The 19,604-nt window shown below is 47.1% G+C and overlaps 1 protein-coding gene across 1 annotated transcript in view; it reads left to right on the forward strand.

The window, feature by feature from the left end:
- Window positions 1-19,604, forward strand: part of EPO (erythropoietin) — a 102,728-nt gene that overhangs the window by 65,369 nt on the left and 17,755 nt on the right. Inside the window, exon 3 of the mRNA XM_082252806.1 lies at window positions 18,046-18,120. Coding sequence (XP_082108932.1) covers window positions 18,046-18,120 — 75 coding nt within the window. The remainder of the gene's footprint in view (window positions 1-18,045; window positions 18,121-19,604) is intronic.

The following is a 19,604-nucleotide window of genomic DNA, read 5'->3' on the forward strand; positions in this document are numbered from 1 at the left end:
CCAGAGAGAAAAGGTTCAGTGCTTGTAGTCTTTCCTCATAGCTGATGTCCTCCATTCCCCTAATTATTTTTGTTGCCCTTCTCTGGACTTTCTCCAGTTCCAGCACATCCTTCCTGAGGACCGGTGCCCAGAACTGGACAGCATACTCCAGATGTGGCCGGACCAGAGTCTTGTAGAGTGGAAGAATAATCTCTTTATTTCTGGAGTGAATCCCCTTTTTTATACATCCCAGTATTCTGTTGGCTTTGCTTGCGGCGGCTTGGCATTGCATGCCACTGCCAAGCCTGTTGTCTACCAGTACCCCCAGATCCTTTTCCATCCTAGACTCACCCAGAGGTTCCCCCCCTAGTGAGTAGCTTGCTTTCTGGTTTCTGGCCCCCAAGTGCATTACTTTACATTTATCAACATTAAACCTCATCTGCCATGTAGTTGCCCACCCCGTTATTTTGTTCAGGTCCGCTTGCAAGGTTTCCACATCCTGCATAGAAGATATTGGCATGCCTAGTTTAGTATCATCTGCAAATACTGAGATTGTACTAGATATCCCCTCCTCTAGATCATTTATGAACAAATTAAACAGGATTGGTCCCAGGACCGAACCCTGGGGGACCCCACTTTCCACACCCGCCCAATCCGAGTACTCCCCATTAATCATCACCCTCTGGACTCTCCCCTGGAGCCAGTTCTCTATCCAGGTACTCACCTTATGGTCCATACCTACCTTCCTTAGTTTGTACAGTAATCGTTTGTGGGGAACAGTGTCAAAGGCCTTTGCAAAGTCCAGATACACCACATCCACTGGCTTACCTTTATCTAGGTGGCTGCTCACTTCATCGTAGAAGGTTAATAGATTGGTTTGGCAAGAACGATTTTTCATAAATCCATGCTGATTACTACTTATAATACCGTTTTCATTACTAAAGTCTTGTATGTGGTCCCTTAACATCCCCTCCAAAATTTTGCAGCCTACAGATGTTAGGCTGACCGGCCTATAGTTACCCGGGATATATCTCGGCCCCTTTTTAAATATTGGTACCACGTTGGCTTTTTTCCAATCAGCTGGCACCATACCCGTCTGTAAACTATCTTTAAAGATCAAGAATAATGGTCTGGCAATCACCTGGCTGAGCTCATTAAGAACCCTCGGGTGCAAGCCATCCGGTCCCGGGGATTTATTTATGTTAAGTTTCTCTAGTTTAGCTCTAAGTCTATCCTCTGTTAGCCATGGCGGCACTTCCTGAGGTGTGTTGTTTAGTTCGGCCTTACAAGCTGGGTTCGTGTAGCCCCCCGATTCTTTTGTGAAGACTGAAGAGAAGAAATGATTTTTTTTTTTTTCAAGAAAAATAGCTTTTATTTAAGAAAAAAAGGTGCATACAAAGTACAAACGGTATTGATTGCAACTCAATCGAGAGACAAAGAACAAGGCAAAAATTTCCGTCAAATGATGGTACAGTGAATGCAAAATTACCACAGAGCATAAAACAATACTTCCTAGTCCAAGACACCTCATCAGTACTACAGCAAGGAGCTAAGTGGTAAACCCGAGAACAGGAGTAGGTCAAAAGCCAGGGTACAAAGAAGGAAGAGAAAACGGGAGAAAAGACTACAGGGGGAGAGGGGGGAGGGGGCAGGAAAGGGAGGGGGGGGGGAAGAGGAAAGGAAAGAGAGGGGGGAGCTTCACCAAGGACAGTAACCTGCCATCATACAGTCACATACAGTTATACTTCAAACAACCTCTGCATAACCAATTGCGGGGGGGCCAAGGCCGGATCATCCAGCCAAGGCTGCCAGATTGAATAAAACTTTTTCAGCGCTTTTCTATGTTGATAAGTCAACTTTTCTCGAATTAAGGTAACCTGGGCAATCCATTGTGCCACCGAAGGGACCCTGGAGGAAATCCAGTGTCTGGCTATCAGCTTGCGTGCAATATAGAGAAGCCTTAGAACTGCCACATGAGCGCTGGGAGTCAGGGTCTCCACCTCCACAGCCCCCAACAGACAAATCAGCGGGTCACGAAGCAGCTGAAAGGCATACACTCTGGATATCGTGGCTATTATTGTAGACCAGTATCTAAGAAGTTTTGGGCATCGCCACAGCATGTGTATCAACGTTCCTTGGTCATGGCCACATTTTGGACACAGAGGGGAGGGTCTACAACCCCAACGGTGAAGTTGAACTGGCGTTCTATATGCCCTGTGAAAAAGCATAAGGTGGGAAACCTTGTGAGAGGCTGAGACCGAAACCATAGGGATGGAGGAGAGGCAGAGCTCCCACCGCTCACCATCAATTGGGCCCAGGTCCTCCTCCCAAGCCGCTCGGGCGGGAAGAGTGGCCGGATCCTGGAGCGAACTCAGCAGGGCAACATATACATCAGAGATCATACCCTTCCTATCGCTAGCCTGAAATACCTCCGTCAGAAGTCTATTGGGTGTGAGCCGCAAAGGTACCAGCCGGGCCTGAGCAGCAATGGCATGTCTAAGTTGAAGAAATCTATAGAAGTATTGACGGGGCACCCCAAATTCCTCCTGTAAATCCTGAAAGGATTTCAAAACATCACCTCGAAACAGTTGGGTCATATAACAAACCCCCGCTCCCTTCCACGCCTCCGCCCCCTCCAGGGGCAGAAGTTCTCTGTAATTCCGATTATCCCAGATGGGGGTCTCAGGTAGGAAGCCCCCAACCCGGAGCATCGTCTTGACACTGCGCCACACCAATCGAAGCAGAGCCACCGTAGGCAGTCCCGCCGGAAGGTGCGAAAATCCAGCCTCCAGGTGGACCAGAACAGGAGCAGGGGACCCCTCCGGAGTCAACATAGCCCCAATGGGATCAAGCGGGTCCGGTTCCCCCCAGCCCCCCATGTGCTGAACCTGGGAGGCTAGGAAATACACCCGGGGGTTCGGCACCGCCAACCCGCCCCCATCCTTTGCCATCTGGAGAGTGGACAGGCGGATTCTGGCCACCTTCCTGCACCAGATCAACTCCCGAAATTGAGATTCTATCCTGTGGAACCACCGCTTGGGGATCCACACAGGGGTATTGTGAAAAACATATAGAAGTTGGGGCGCCCAAACCATTTTGATAAGATTAATGTGGCCAGCAACAGAGAGCGGCAGTTTACACCAGCTAGTGCATTTAGTACGAAGCTTCCGCAGCCGAGGCACTAGATTCAGAGTCAAATAATCTGATGGTATCGGATTCACCACTATGCCCAGATATTTGAACCTATCCACTACGCGCACAGAGGATGCACACGGAGGAAGCGGGGCGGGCAGGGGGTCTAAGGGCATCAGCACGGATTTGTCCCAATTAATGGAGAATCCCGAAAGCGAGCCAAAGTAATCGATAAGGGCCATAACCGAGCGCAGGGAACCCTGAGTATCGCCTAAGTAGAGAAGGGTGTCATCAGCATATAGGGAGATTACATCCGCACGCGACGCCCGCCGAAATCCCACAATCTCCGGGGATGCACGTACCCGCGCAGCAAGAGGTTCCAGTGCCATTGCGAAAAGCAGCGGAGACAGCGGGCACCCTTGGCGGGTGCCCCGGTAGAGACTAAAAGGTTCCGACAATTCCCCATTAAACCGCAATCTAGCCGTGGGGCCCGAATATAATAATTGTACCCATTTAAGGAAAGATTCTCCCACCCCAAAGCGACGCAACACCGCCCATAAGTACGGCCACTCCACGCTATCGAATGCCTTAGCGGCATCAAGTGAGAAAATCGCTCTATTTCCTGGATTATCGACTGGCAACTAGAGATTTAGAAAAAGACGACGAAGATTCAAAGCTGTCGATCGTGCCGGAATAAATCCCGATTGGTCTCGGTGTATCACCTTATGGATAAGCAACGAGAGCCGGGACGCCAAGACCTTAGCCAAGATCTTGACGTCGGACGTGAGAAGCGAGATAGGTCGGTAGGAGTCAGGCGAGGTCGGATCCTTGTCCGGCTTCAGGATGAGCACCACAACGGCCTCTGTCATAGACGTCGGCAACCTACCTTCCCGGAGGGCAGAGTTATACACCAGGAGTAATTTAGGCACTAGCTGCTCCGCATATCTACTGTATACCTCCGACGGGATCCCATCGGCGCCCGGAGATTTACCTTTGGGAACAGTACCCAAAGCTGTGTATATCTCGCCCTCCGTCAATGGAGCACACAAGGAGGCTGCGTCCGCTGCTGAAAATGACGGAAGGGCACAGCTATCCAGAAAAGTTTCTATTTCCTGTGAGCCTGCCGTGACCTTAGAGGAATAGAGGTTTCTGTAAAACTCGCTCAGTACTCTCCCAATATCAGTGTTAGCATGCCACTGCCGTCCCTGAGGATCAGTGAGCACAGGGATGAAGGTGGTAGGCTGCTGAGCTCTAACCATCATCGCTAACATGTGGCCAGTAGTTTCACCCTCGTCAAAGTACCGCTGCTGTAAGAAGAACCTTTTATTTTCCGCTCTCTGGAGCGAAACCGTGCCCGCAAGGGATTGGGCTGCCAACCAGGACCTTTGAGAGGCCTCGGTGGGATCAGCTATATAGGCAGCCTCCGCTCTCACAACCTCAACCGCAACCGCCTCTTCCCAGGCTTTAGTCCTAGTTTTAATCCCATTAATGACTTCAATAATATATCCCCTCATATATGCTTTGGCAGCATCCCACACAATTCTAATGTCAATTGAATGGAGGTTTTGGCTAAAGAAGGAGGTCAGTAAGGCCGGAAAGGGGTCAGGACTGGGGAAGAGCGTCAACCAAAAAGCGTTTAGCTTCCACAATGGTCTACCCCGACTCTCAGGAAGAGAGAGCCGGACCCACAGTGGTGAGTGGTCAGAGACCAACCTCGGCCCATAGCCAGCCGAGGACACCAAAGGGAGGAGACGACTGTTCCCCAGACCCATATCAATCCGCGAAAGGCCCACATAAGCAGCCGAGAAACATGAAAACTGTCTCTCTGTTGGATTAGACATCCTCCAGACGTCCGCCAGTCCGAGTTCCCCCACCAGCCGGGCAAACGGGTAGGCCCCCCAGGCGGTGAGGGACCCCCGGAGCGTGGAGCAAATCTATCAAGAGCAACATCAAGAACAGTGTTAAAATCACCAAGGAGCAAAATAGGTACATCTGGAAATTTTAGCACCTGGTCAAGCACCAGCCTGATCACTCTAGCCGAATAGGGCGGCGGGACATAGACCGCGGCAATCACACAGGTCAGACTCGCCACCCGACTCAGCAGAATAACAAAGCGGCCCTCCGGGTCCAGGATGGACTGTAGACAAGTAAATTGCAAACCCTTCCTAACCAATATGCTAACACCTCTAGAGTAGGTAAAAAAAACAGAGTGGTATTGAAGACTAAACATGCTGGGTGCCAAGTTGAACCTGTCCGCAGGTCCAGCATGAGTCTCCTGCAGGCACACAATATCGGCTTGTAGCCTTTTAACATTCCTAAGAACAGCCGTACGTTTAACAGGGTTGTGAAGGCCCCTGACATTCCAGGAGAGTATACAGAATGTATCAGCCATAGGGGATCAGAGGCAAGAAGGCGATAGGAGTGAGGGCAGTGGGGGGTGCCCGCCACAGTCCAAACGTCCAGCCAACAGTAGGGTGAGCACACAGCATCAGAGGAGGAATCAGAGTCCACAGGGAGGATGCAGCGCAGGCAGGCAGCACAAAAAAAAAGAGAAGTTCCAATAAATTCCAGGTCCAGCTCGGAGCAAAGGGAAATAGAGCTGAGGTTGCAACGTAGATGGGCAGGTGTCCTTGTCCGGTAAGTCTGGTGAAGACTAGAGTAAGGAGCAAGCATAGGGATCCAAGGGGGGAAACACAGTAACCATGGGGTAAGGCAAGAGAAACAGACCTGGGGGCGTCCAACATGGACAAATAGGGGGAGTCCAGTGAGGGATCACAGCTGACAATGCAATCTCCTCTAGAACCTCGAACATTCCCAAAAACATTAGAGAACAAAACCGTAGTCATGGGATAGGCGCATCCGCCTGTTCAGGAGAGTGAAGAAAATCTGTCGCTCACTCAGACCATCCGGCAACAGTCCCCCACCGGCACATATGGGGAGGGGGGCGATAGGCAGCACCGTGCATAAAGACTCACAATCACGGAGCCCCCTGCCTAGGAGAGGGGGGGGGCGCCCTTAATGCCCTGCCGTTTGCATCCAGCCATTGGGCCGCAGCTGCTGGTTTAGCAAAGAACAGAACTTCGCCACCCGCCACCACCCTGAGCCTAGAAGGGTACAACATGGCATATTGTAGATTGAGATCTCTGAGCCTTCTCTTGACATCCTGGAACTTGGCCCGTTGTTTCTGCACCTTCGCAGAATAATCCGGGAACAGGGAGATTTTTGCGTTGTCCATGGCCAGTTTCATGGTCCTGGCCTTTGACAGGATAGTGTCTCTGTCCTTGTAGTTAAGTAGTTTGAAAATGAAGGTGCGCGGCGGGGCCCCAGGCGGGAGCGGACGCATGGGAACCCTGTGAGCCCTCTCCACGGAAAACATCGGGGTAAAAGCATCCTGTCCAAAGGTGGAAAGGAGCCAGTCCTCAATGAAGGCGACCGGATTCTTCCCTTCTGCCCGCTCCGGAATACCTATTGCCCGCACATTACTCCGCCGCATTCTGTTCTCCAGGTCGTCTAGCCTGGCAGCCTGCTGAGCAGATAATACAGCCGTTTGTTTCACTTCTCTTTGCAGGGGAGTAATTTCATCCTCCAGGGAGCTGACCCGACCCTCCACCGCCGAAGTCCTCTCCCTCAGCTTTTGCATATCGTGGCGCACAAAAGAGAGTTCCGCCTTCACCCCCTTCAGCTCAGCCGTCAGTGCAGTAATAGAAGAGCTGCAAGTATTCCCCGCCGCCATGATATCCCGGAGCGTGGGTTCAGGATCAGGGGAGGAAGAGGATGCCAAACGGGCCGGGTCTGAGCAGGCCTGATCCCACTCATGCAGCTGGTCCGAGATAGCACCCAGGGGTACTGTGTCATCCGCCTCCGTGGGTGAAGCAGGGGAGACTCCCGGTAATGCAGCAGGGGTGGAGGAGCGATCCCTGGAAGCCGGTCTATTAAAGAGCTTCTGGGCGGCTTCCAGGTAGGTATCCTTATGCTGCGCTCTCTGACCAGCGGCGCCATCTTTGGTCTGGCCGGCCGCGGGGCCCTTCCCCTCCTTATTCCGCTTCTGCATGCCGGATGGACAGCGGAGCAACTCACCGGAGACACACCGCCGGTCTGCGAAGGCACCGGTACCGTCCGGGGAGGAAGCAGCCGAAGATCCGAGCGAGGGCAGGAAAAGATAGCAGGATTCTCGGCGGAGCTAGCGAGGCACACGTCCGCTCACATGCAAGGTCCGGCCACGCCCCCTCGAGAAGAAATTATTTAACACTTCCGCCTTTTCTTTATCCTCAGTGGCCATATTTCCTTTATCATCTTTTATGGGGCCAATGTGTTCTGGCCTCGCTTTCTTACTGTTTATATACTTAAAGAACTTCTTGGGGTTCTTTTTACTCTCCTCCGCTATATGTCTCTCGTGTTCTATTTTAGCCGCCCTGATTTCATCTTTACATTTCTTATTACACTCTTTGTAATGCTTAAATGCTGCCAATGACCCCTCAGTCTTGTATTTTTTGAAGGCCTTCTCTTTAGCACTAATATACATTTTTATGTTGGAGTTTAGCCACCCAGGGTTTAGTTTTGCTCTTTTAAATTTATTTCCCTTTGGAATGCACTGGCCAATCCCCTAATGTTTAGTATGCTCTTGAAGCACTCCCATTTTTCCTCCGTGTTCTTTGTTCCCAGGGTTCTATCCCATTTGATATTTTCTAGCAGCAAGCGCAGTTTAGGGAAATTGGCTCTTTTGAAATTCAGTGTTCTTATATTACCCCTCTGCTTCCTATTACTGTAATTAATACTGAAACTTATTGACCTATGGTCACTGTTTCCTAAGTTGTCCCGTATTTCTATATCCGTGATCAGGTCTGTATTGTTGGTAATCAGTAGGTCAAGTACCGCATTGTTTCTTGTCGGTGCATTCACCATCTGACCCATAAAATTGTCCTGCAAAACATTTAGGAACTGCCTAGCCTTGGCTGAATGCGCGGTTCCTTCTGCCCAGTCTATATCTGGATAATTAAAGTCCCCCATTATAATGACATTTCCCATCCTTGCTGCCAATCCTATCTGTAAAAGGAGGTCCGCCTCACCCTCCTCCCTCTGGTTGGGGGGCCTATAGCATACGCCCAATATTACCTTCCCCGCCGTGCCATCCCTTTGAAGTTCTACCCATAGGGATTCTGCCTCATCCATAGCTCCATTATTAATATCATCCCTCATATTTACCTGTATGCTGTTCTTAATATACAGACATACCCCTCCCCCCTTTTTACCTTCTCTATCTCTGCGATAAAGGGAATACCCCTGAATGGTCGCCATCCAGTCATGAGAGCTGTCAAACCAAGTCTCAGTTATCCCCACAAAATCTAAGTCCTCCTCCAACAACAGCAGCTCCAGATCTCCCATCTTGTTGGCCAGGCTTCTGGCATTGGTATACAAACCTCGTAATTTTGATCGGTTACATTTATCCTCATTTGATGTTTTTAGGCTGCTTGATTTTTCCCCATACCCACCCTGGGTTTAGGAGCTCCGAACACCCTACCGCTAATGCCCCCATTTCTGCCCTCTGAAACTTGCTTTCCACTGTCTAATTCTACATCTGTACCCTCCCCCCCATTCCCTAGTTTAAAAGCCCCTCTAACTTTTTGGCCATCCTTGCACCCAGTACGGCTGCACCCACCGTACTGCTATGGGGGGCAGAGAACACTACAGTGGGAGTGATGTAAAGAAGTCAGAGGACACGAGGACACATCATTGGGGGGTACAGGACGCTACTGTGGGGAGAGGGGGGCAGAGGACATTGCTATGGGGGGCAGAGGACCCCACAGTGGGGGTGATGTGAAGGGGTCATAGGACAAGAGGACTCAGCATTGGGGGGGGGGTACAGGACACTACTGTGGGGTACGGGGCAGAGAACACTGCTATGGGGGGCAAAGGATACTACAGTGGAAGTGATATGAAGGGGCAGAGGAAAATAGGACACAGCATTGGGGGGTACAGGACACTACTGTGGGGGGAGGGGGGCAGAGGACACTGCAGTGGAAGTGATATGAAGGGGCAGAGGAAAATAGGACACAGCATTGGGGGGTACAGGACACTACTGTGGGGGGAGGGGGGCAGAGGACACTGCAGTGGAAGTGATATGAAGGGGCAGAGGAAAATAGGACACAGAATAGGGGGGTACAGGACACTACTGTGGGGGAGGAGGGCAGAGGACACTGCTATGTTGGGCAGAGGACAATGCAGTGGGGGTGATGTGAAGGGGGTCAGAGGACAAGAGGACACAGCATTAGGGGGTACAGGACACTACTGTGGGGGGAGGGGGGCAGAGGACACTGCTATGGGGGGCAGAGGACACTACAGTGGGGGTGATGTGAAGGGGTCAGAGAACAAGAGGACACAGCATTGGGGGGTACAGGACACTACTGTGGGTGGAGGGGGGTAGAGGACACTACAGTGGGGGTAATGTGAAGGGGTCAGAGGAAAAGAGGACACAGCATTTGGGGGTACAGGACACTTCTATGGGGGGCATAGGACACTACAGTGGGGGTGATGTGAAGGGACCAGGGGACACAGCATTGGGGTGTACAGAAAAATACTATGGAGGGAGAGGGGCAGAGGACACTGTTATGGGGGGGGGGGGGGGGCAGAGGACACTACAGTAGGGGTGATGTGAAAGGGAAGATAACAAGGGCAAGAAGAATGTGTGTGTATGTGGGGGGGGGGGAGGGGGGTACACTGTTGGGGGGGGGGGCAGAGGACTCTACAAAAGGGGGGGTGATCTGAAAGGGGCAGTGGACACTGTGTTTTGGGGGGTGCAGAACACTACTGTGGGGGGGGGGCAGAGGACACCACAGTGGGGGTGATGTGAAGAGATCAGAGGACTAGAGGACACAGCATTGGGGGGTACAGGACACTACTGTGTGGGGAGGGGGGCAGAGGACACTGCTATGGGGTAGCAGGGAACACTACAGTGGGGGGTGATGTGAAGGGGCAGAGAACAAGGGGACACAGCATTGGGGGATACAGAACACTACTGCGGGACGAGGGGGGCAGAGGACACTAAAGCGGGGGGAGGGTGATGTGAAGGGGGCAGAGGACACTAGTTTGATGCTGTCTTTTTTTTGGAAGCTTTTTTTTTTTTTTTTTAGGGTGCATTGTACTAGTGTGCAGTCTGTAATTTCATCTCTCCGCCCCCTTTTTCCTGACGGCTCAGACATGTGTTATAAATTCTGCACTTTGATTGGATGTAGAGAGGGCCGCAGATAGACAGGTACAACTTATTCAGGAAGATTGGTTTCATCTCTGTATCACCTGAGGCCAGTCACTTCACTGGGTATATGGAAGGGTTTACAACCACTTTAAGACTCACGTGCCGCACATATGCGCCCGGCAGGCAGCAGGAGACATTACAGATCCTGAATGAAGTTATGATAATTGTACTTTTATTATTATAGAGATAAAGCTATTATAATGAAATTGTCAATGAAAGTAATGGGGTTCATAACAAGAATATAATACATAATATATGAAATGGAATAAAAGTAACAATAGAAGAGTAGATAATATACACTATATTGTCAAAAGTATTGGGACGCCTGCCTTTACACACACATGAACATTTAATGGCATCCCAGTCTTAGTCCGTAGGGTTCAATATTGAGTTGGCCCACCCTTTGCAGCTATAACAGCTTCAACTCTTCTGGTAAAGGCAGGCGTCCCAATACTTTTGACAATATAGTGTATATGACATCAGATACAGGATGGAGTAGAGTGGGTGTGGCTATGCATTTTGAGGTGACAGGCTTGAGAAAGAAGTTTTGCAACCTCGAAATGTACAGCCACACCCACTCCAAACCCTCTGGCATCTGTCATTGGTCAAATTTGCATGCTGTCATTCTGGCTGCTGAGCCGATGTATCCTCCGGTTTTGAGCTCATGCATCGCCTATCCAGTGCTGGGAAAAGGTCATCTAGAGCCCAGGGCAAACATTCCGAACTGACCCCCCCCCCCCCCCAAGAAGTATGAGCATTATATGTCAGTAAAAAATCCCTCCCCCCAAAAAAAAAAAAATATTGAGCACTAATTTGCATGCTTACCCCTAAAGATAAATTCCCCCAATAGAAATCCACCTCCCTGCCGAAATCCCTCCTCCCAGCACAAATCTTTGCCCCCATCCCCCAAATCCCCCTAGAACAAATGCCCCTCCCCAAAAAAGTCATCCCTCCTAGCACAAATCCTCTACCCCTCAAATTGCCCCTCCAAGTACGCATCCCCCCTCCCATTCCAAATCCCCCCTCTTTGCACAAATCCACCTCCTAAATTTCCCTTCCTAGCACAAATCCCCCCACCAATCAAAAACCTTCCCCTCCGAGCACAATTTCCCCCCCCCCCCTTCACCATGTCACCTCTTCTAGCACAAATCCTCTACCCTCAAATTTCCCCTCCAAGTACCCATCCTCACCCTCCCATTCCAAATCCCCCCTCCTTGCACAAATCTACCTCCTAAATTTCTCCTCCTAGCACAAATCCCCCCACCAAACAAAACCTTCCCCTCCGAGCACAATCCCCCCCCCCCCCCCTTCACCATGTCACCTCTTCTAGCACAAATCCTCTATCAAGTACCCATCCTCACCCTCCCATTCCAAATCCTCCCTCCTTGCAGAAATCCTCCTCCTAAATTTCCCCTCCTAGCACAAATCCCCCCTACTAAACAAAATCTTTCCCTCCGAGAACAATTCTCCCCCCCTTCACCATGTCACCTCTTCTAGCACAAATCCTCTACCCCTCAAATTTCCCCTCCAAGTACCCATCCTCACCCTCCCATTCCATATCCCCCCTCCTTGCACAAATCCACCTCCTCAATTTCTCCTCCTAGCACAGATCCCCCCACCAAACAAAACCTTCCCCTCCGAGCACAATTCTCCCCCCCCCCCCCCCCACCATGTCACCTCTTCTAGCACAAACCCCCTAAATCCCTGTCCTAGCACAAATCCACTTTCCCCATCCCCCCAATGCAAATCCCTCCCACCTCACATGAAGCCAAATTGCCCAGGGCAGCTGTCCCTCCTGCCCACCCCTTGTCCTGGCCCTGCTCCTATCACTGGCGGTGTCGCTACCACCTGCTTCAGGTGACCAGGTCCTCATGGATGACGGCTTTTTAAGCTTGATATGCGCTTTTATATCTACTTTATGTGAAAGGCTAATTTTGCATTTTTTTTTTACTAATAAATGATTTAATCTGCTGCACTTAGAAGCGCCCTCTTCTGTCTCCTTTACATTACTACAGATATTCCTTCTTTCTGCTGGGGGAGCTGCACTAAGTCCTTTGAAGCCAGCTGCTATACCTTATTTGGCATCTATTTATTGCACTTTTATTTTTATATATTTATTGCACTTAGTCACTTTTTGTTTCTGTATGCACTAACCCATTACTTTGTCTGGCTACAGCTCTGCTCAGTAGAATTTATTTGTTTGTTTTCTATTGTGTTGAGCCTCAAGTTCGAGTGGAACGTAAATTCAACTCGAACATTGGGCGTTTGTGTGTTGGCTGAACACACGAACAAATGGGGCGCTCAGTGGGAAGTTTGCTCGCCGATGAGCGCCCATAATGCACTGCGCTGGTGCAGTGAATAAATTACTGATTGTCTGATGATTTGCCAAAGCATGCACATGACCTGTATGCTTTGGCCAATCACAGCGGTGCAATGTCGGTGATTGGCCATAGGAAGGGTTCCTTTAGCCAATCTTGGTTCAGGGGCTAAGTCCACGCCCCACACTATATAAAGCTGTTGCTTACATGGCAGCCGTGTATAGTGTGTTAGGCGAGATTGGAGTGAGATTAGGGAGGTAGTGCATTGTATCCAGTAATAGACCAGGCAGTGTAGTGTGTATATATATATATATATATACATATATATATATATATATATATATATATATATATATATATATGTATATATGTATCAGTTATTGCAGGATATATATCAAGCAGTGCAGTGTAGTGTAGGGCTGATTCTTATGTCATTTATACTTGCTTGTGGCTGTAATGTATTGTTGGCTCCCAGCAATACAGATAAAAAAACCTGAAAAAAACGGCTTGTACAAAAGTGTAAAAAAGTGTACAAAAAAAAAAGAAATACAAAAGCCAGTTTTTGACAAGTCCTTTATTAAAAAATAAAAAAATAGTGTCCCCCAATGTAAATCCATCGTCAATCCCGTCGCCTGCCGCCTGCCGCACCCTAAAAATAGAAAAAAAAGAAATCGCTCCCGCCTCTTCAGATGCCTTCCGGCATAATGAGCTGCTGGAGCTGTGACAGACCTTTTATAGGACGTCAGTAATTTATTCACTGCACCTGAGCAGTGCATTATGGGGCGCTCGTGACGTCAGATTCCTATAAAAGAGCTGTCACAACTCAATTACACGGGTGGCATCTGAAGAGGCAGGAGCTTCTTTTTTTTTTCTATTTTTCGAGTGCGGCGGGCGACGTGATTGATGATGGATTTACATCGGGGGGACACTATTTTTTTATTTTTTAAAAAAGGACTTGTCAAAAACTGGCTTTTGTCTTTATTTTTTGTACACTTTTTTGGTGAATGGGTAGGGGTACGATGTACCCGATATCCATTCACATAGGGAGGGGGACCGGGATCTGGGGGCCCCCTGCTTAAACAGTCCACAGATTATGCGACTTTATTGCTTTCTAGCAGGGGTGGAAGGGAAGAAAATCGCTTGATCGCTCAACTGTGTTGATGGGGGAATCCCTCCCGCAGCGCTATTGTGTTCTGCTGGTGGGGAGCCTTTCCGGCCGGCATAACATGTTGATTACGGCTAGCGGCTATAGAATCCGGCAAGTTGGTTGTACCCGGTATTGATCGACTGATATTGTTTTTTTAACGCCGATACCGATATTTTGGTCATCGGATATCAGTATCGGCCGATATTGACCTATATTTTCCGACATTAAAATTATTTTTTTTTTTTAATGTCTACAAGTACTGTGGTGGAGGGATCTGGGGGTCTAAAAGTTTGGCTGTTTTGAATGCTGTACGTTTTTTGAATTCAGCGCTGAGTACCCGGAAGTTATGTCATGTCATGACATCACTTCCAGGTACTCGGCGCCGAATTTAAAAAAATGGAGACTCGGTCAGAGCCGAACGCGGTTATGATCATGTTTTCTCTTCGGCGGCCCTGCAGGTAGGATGCCTGGGTCTCCCTGTGGGACGGGAGACCCGGGAGAGGCTGCAGGAGGGGGGGAAACGTCCCCTCCTGCTCCTTGGAAATGACAGCCAAGCGACTTCTCAGCCGCATCTGTTGTCATTACAAGACAGCCGACCGTCGGCTATGGACACCGGTACCGGGGTGATGCCTCTAGCTGCAGGCATCACCCCGGTACAAGCACTTTCCCGAAATATCGGCAATATCGGTAAATCCAAAGGCTGATTCCGATATATCGGGGAAAGTGCATATCGGCCCCGATATATCGGTGTTGCTGATAATTGGTCGATCACACTAGTAATCGGGTTGATATGGAGCGACTGGGGTACGGCCAGCCTGCCCATAGTTGGATCTCATTTCGGCCGGTCCCTGATGAACCAGCAAAGATTCGATCCATCTACGGCTGGCTTTAATAGTCATAGTTAAAACCTCTGTGACAGCAGGAGCGGCGGCTGCCAGTATGCAGCTGTTCCTGTGTAAAATGACACTTGCAGTTAGTCTGCAAGTGCCGCTGAGTATTACAATGTAACAATGTATTGTTTCATTGTATTTACTAGTTCACTCAGATGTAGACCATAGGTGTGACCTTTGATCTGTTAATCATATCTTTTCAAATCAAATGTACTCCTATTTAACTCCTTATTAATCTTTATTTAATCTGAACAACCCTAATTACCTCCTTCCTCCTTAGCTTTTATTTTTCTGTTGACTGTTGCTTTATTTCTATTTTTTTTTTTTTTTACCATTAATATTTAATTTTTTTATTTTTATTTTTTTGTTATGTTTAAAAATGTGCAAAATTGAAACAAATGCCTTTTTTTTTTCCCGCAAATTGCTTTGCCATGCTTTGTAACTTACCGGCAATTTGTTCATTTCTCTCTCCTAATTTTTTTGTAAAATGTTTCCTTTATTTTATTAGATTTTTTTTTTTAGGTCTAACTAAAGGCAAAAAATTTTTGTTTAATTTTTGGATAGAACACCTACAAATAAATTCCCCAATTTTTGGGGACTTTTAAATCACTTAAAACACAAAAAATATATGTGAGAAGTGAAATTCATAAAATCGAAATTTATTAACCACTTCCGGACCGGAAGGATTTTCCCCCTTAATGACCAGGCCATTTTTTGCTTTTGGGTACTGCGTTAATTTAATGGACAATTGCGCGGTCGTGCACTGCTTTACCTGAATAAAATTGATGTCCTTTTTTTTTCCCCACCAATAGAGCTTTCTTTTAGTGGTATTTGATCACCTGTGCGATTTTATATTAAAAAAACAATATTTTTCACTTTCTGTTATATAACATCCCCCCCCCCCCCCCCCCGATAAATAAATATATCTTTTTCATCATTTTAGGCGAATTTATATTCTGCTACAAATTTTTGGTAAAAAAAAAATCCCAATAAGCGTATTTTGATTGGTGTGCGCAAAGGTTATCACATCTTTAAACTAGAGGAAAGATTAATGTTAATTTATTATTTTCTTTTTACTAGTAATGGCGGTGATCTGCGATTTTTAGCGGGACTGCGACATTGCGGCGGACAGATCGGGCCCCTAACTGACACTTTTGGGGGTACCAGTGACATTACTACAGTAATCAGTGCTAAACATATGCACTGTCACCGTTCTAATGACACTGGCAGGGAAGGAGTTAATTCAGGGACAGCAGACCATCGTTCTCTCTCGGGGGGGGGGGGGGAGCGATCACGGGTGCCCAGCGGAAATCAAGGCTGCCATCCCCATGGAAGGGCATGCCCTCTGCCTAATGGGAGCGCTTCCGCGACTGGTGGTCGGCAAGTGGTTAATATTGAAACATGGACAGCTAGGCTACTTTGTCAAAAAATCTATCAATATGACTTATGTACCTATATTATATTATAGATATGATACTCCTTATACCCTTGATGAAGGAGATGTGAGCTCTCCGAAACGCGTTGGGCAGAGGAAGATTCATCATATTTTCACATCCTTTACAGTTGGTGTATTAGCAGCCAAGTTGGCCATGTTTAAAAATTGTTTATGCGTTGATGTATTAATAAATTCAAATTTTTTGCATTTCGGTTCTCATAAAGTATCTCACACCCGTAAGATTTTTGTAAATATTTTATTCTATCTTTTCATGTGACAACACTGAAGAAATGACACTTTGCTACAATGTAAAGTAGTGAGTGTACAGCTTGTATAACAGTGTAAATTTGCTTTGTAGCAAAGTGTAATTTCTTCAGTGTTGTCACATGAAAAGATATAATAAAATATTTACAAAAATGTGAGGGGTGTACTCATTTTTGTGGGATACTGTATATCATTTTTGTGATCTAAGTGCCTCAAAAGTCCCAAAAAATTGGGGAATTTTTCTGTCTTTATGTATTGAATTTCAGGGATGTGGCACCTTGCTGAGTGTTGTCACCTCGAGTCTATGTAGGGATTAGAACACCTGTCAGGTTTTTATTGCTGTCTGCGGCCCTGTTAACCCACTTGCTGTCCCCCCTATAGCAGATTTAACTCTTCCGGGTGACGTGAGTGAATGCACGCTGCCGGTGGTTGGCTCCTGCTGTAATTATACATAGCGGGTACTGCAGACTCGATGTCCACCAGCACATGCCGATCACCCTGCAGACACAGATGGCAGAAGAAGGCAGGCAGATCGCTGTTTTGACAGGAGGGAAGGCATGGATCTTCTGTCTCTGCAAAGCAGGAACATGGATCTTTGCTGTCCCTTAGTAAAAGCACCTCCCACACAGTTAGAAAACACTGGCTAGGCACATAGTTAACCTTTTGATCGCGCTTGATGTTTAACCCTTTCCCAGCCAGTGGCATTAGTACAGTGACAGTGCATATTTTTCAGCACTGATCACTTTATTAGGGTCCCCAAAAAGTGCCAAATGTGTCAGTTAGTGTCGCTGATCGCCGCCATTACTAGTAAGAAAAAAATAAAACAATGAAAACCAAATATCCCATGGTTTGTAGACACTAAAACCTTTGTGCAAAAAAATCAATATACACTTATTGGTATTTTTTATTTTTTTTAACCAAAAATATGTAGCAGAGTACATATTGGCCTAAATTCATTAAGAAATTCAATTTTTTTTTATTATTTTATTTTTGCATTGGGTATGTTTTATAGCAGAAAGTAAATAAAATTGTTCTAGTACATACGTTCAAGTGACCTGGGGGGTCCCCAAGGAATTCTCTTAATTTACAAGGATTTCCTCTCACTTCCTGTTTGGCTTTGGGACAGGAAGTGAAGGGAAATCTCCCCAACGGGACACAAATGGTGTAAAATAAACCCTACAGGGGTTATAACCCTCCCTTACTCTATCCAAAATGAAAATAAAAGTTTTGCCTAAAGTTCTGCTTTAAGAAAATGTTACTTGTGTTTTCTTTTGTTCATTTGTAACATTATTAAAAAAAAAAAAAAAAAAAAAAATCTGAAACACTAAAAAAATCTATTAATTGATTTGTAAATAATGTTACCACAAATTGTGCGAAAAAAATAAAAAAAATATTGTCAGTGTTGTGAAAAATGGGAGATATTACCGAATTAAAATGACAGATTTATACTAATGGCGACACCAATTGTTTTTGCAAAAAAGCGAAACGTTAGGACAGGAGCGGAGGGGGGGGGGGGGGGGGGTGAGAAGAGCAATGTACAATGATTAAACAATTAGTGTGATCAAGACAAAATATCAAACTGCACCGCTTTCAATTCACTGTTATAGGCTCATCCTTGTTCTCCTATATAGAATGTTCCGTGTCAGTTCCCCGAGGATGTCATCTTACCAGAGCCGAGTATGAACGCAGAATGGCGAAAGCTGCAGGTAGGAAGCCCCGGCCCCCCGATTGTTAGGTTCCCTTTTTTTATAATATGTGTGTAAAATCCATAGCATTCTTATTTTTATATCTTTTTAAGTTTGCAATTTATAGTGTTTTGTGTATATTTTAAATAAGTTTTTTTATATCAGTATATATCCAATATTCTAATAGATATTTCATATTTTATGTTAGTATATGTGAAGCCCTAGTTTACTTTTCACAGGTTTACTGGGCTAATCTTAACTGCTTTACTGATAAAAGCCTGTTGTTTGCTTTAGTGACTGAAACTCATAATCCTGCAAATTCCACCATGGGGAAGGGGCAAAGACACAATTGTTGTGGAAGGGACATGGAAATCTCACTATTGGGGGGGGGGGGGGGGGTCACCAGCTACTGCAGGTAAATTATATCATTGTGGGAGAACAACATATAAAAACTGCTTCAGGGAGATCTTACCATTGTGGTAAGGGGGGGGGGGGGGGTAGACACGAAGTACTGCAGGAAATCCCACTATTGTGGGAGGGGCACACACAAAAACTACTACAAGGAAGTCTCAACATTATGGCAGTGGCAAAGACAGTGCTGGGACAAGGACATCCAGTGCCCAAGGGGAAAATGGCAAAATGTGCTCCCCCCCCCCCATGTTCATTACAAATGAGTCAGTGTCTTTTCAAGACAAGAACATTTTAAAAATCAAAACTAAAATGTTCCGGCACTGATAGTAACCCCCAACATAGATGCCAGTGGACAGAATAATAACCCCCAGCATTGGTGCCAGTTTCTGCAATAACAACCCCCAGCATTGGTGCCAGTTTCTACAGCAATAAATCTTAGTATTGGTGCCAGTTTCCACAATAACAACGCAGCATTGGTGCCAGTTTCCACAATAACAACCCCCATCATTGCTGTCAGTTTCTGCAATGATAACCCCCATCATTGGTGCCAGATTCCACAATACCAGCTCTCAGCATTCGTGCCAGTTTCTGCAATATTAACCCCCCAGTATTGGTGCCACTTTTCACATTAACAACCCCCAGCATTAGTGTCAGTTTCCACAATCACAAACCCCCGCATTTGTGCCAGTTTCTTCAATATTACCCCCTAGCACAGACACCGGTTTCCACAAAAATAATCCCCAGCACTGGAGCCAGTTTCTGCAATAACAACCCCCAGCATTGCTGTCAGTTTCTGCAATATTAACCCCCAGTATTGGAGCCAGTTTCCACAATAACAACCCCCAGCATTACTGACAGTTTCCACAATAACAACCCCCAGCATTGTTGCCAGTTTCCACAATAACAACCCCCAGCATTACTGACAGTTTCCACAATAACAACCCCCAGCATTGTTGCCAGTTTCCACAATAACAACCCCCAGCATTACTGACAGTTTCTGCAATAACAACTCCCAGCACTGGTGTCAGTTTCTGCAATAATAACTTTCAGCATTGGTGCCAGATTCCACAATAACAGCTCTCAGCATTGGTGCC

This window comes from Pelophylax lessonae (genome assembly GCF_965119305.1).
Source record: "Pelophylax lessonae genome assembly, chromosome: 4".
Taxonomy (NCBI): Eukaryota; Metazoa; Chordata; class Amphibia; order Anura; family Ranidae; genus Pelophylax; species Pelophylax lessonae.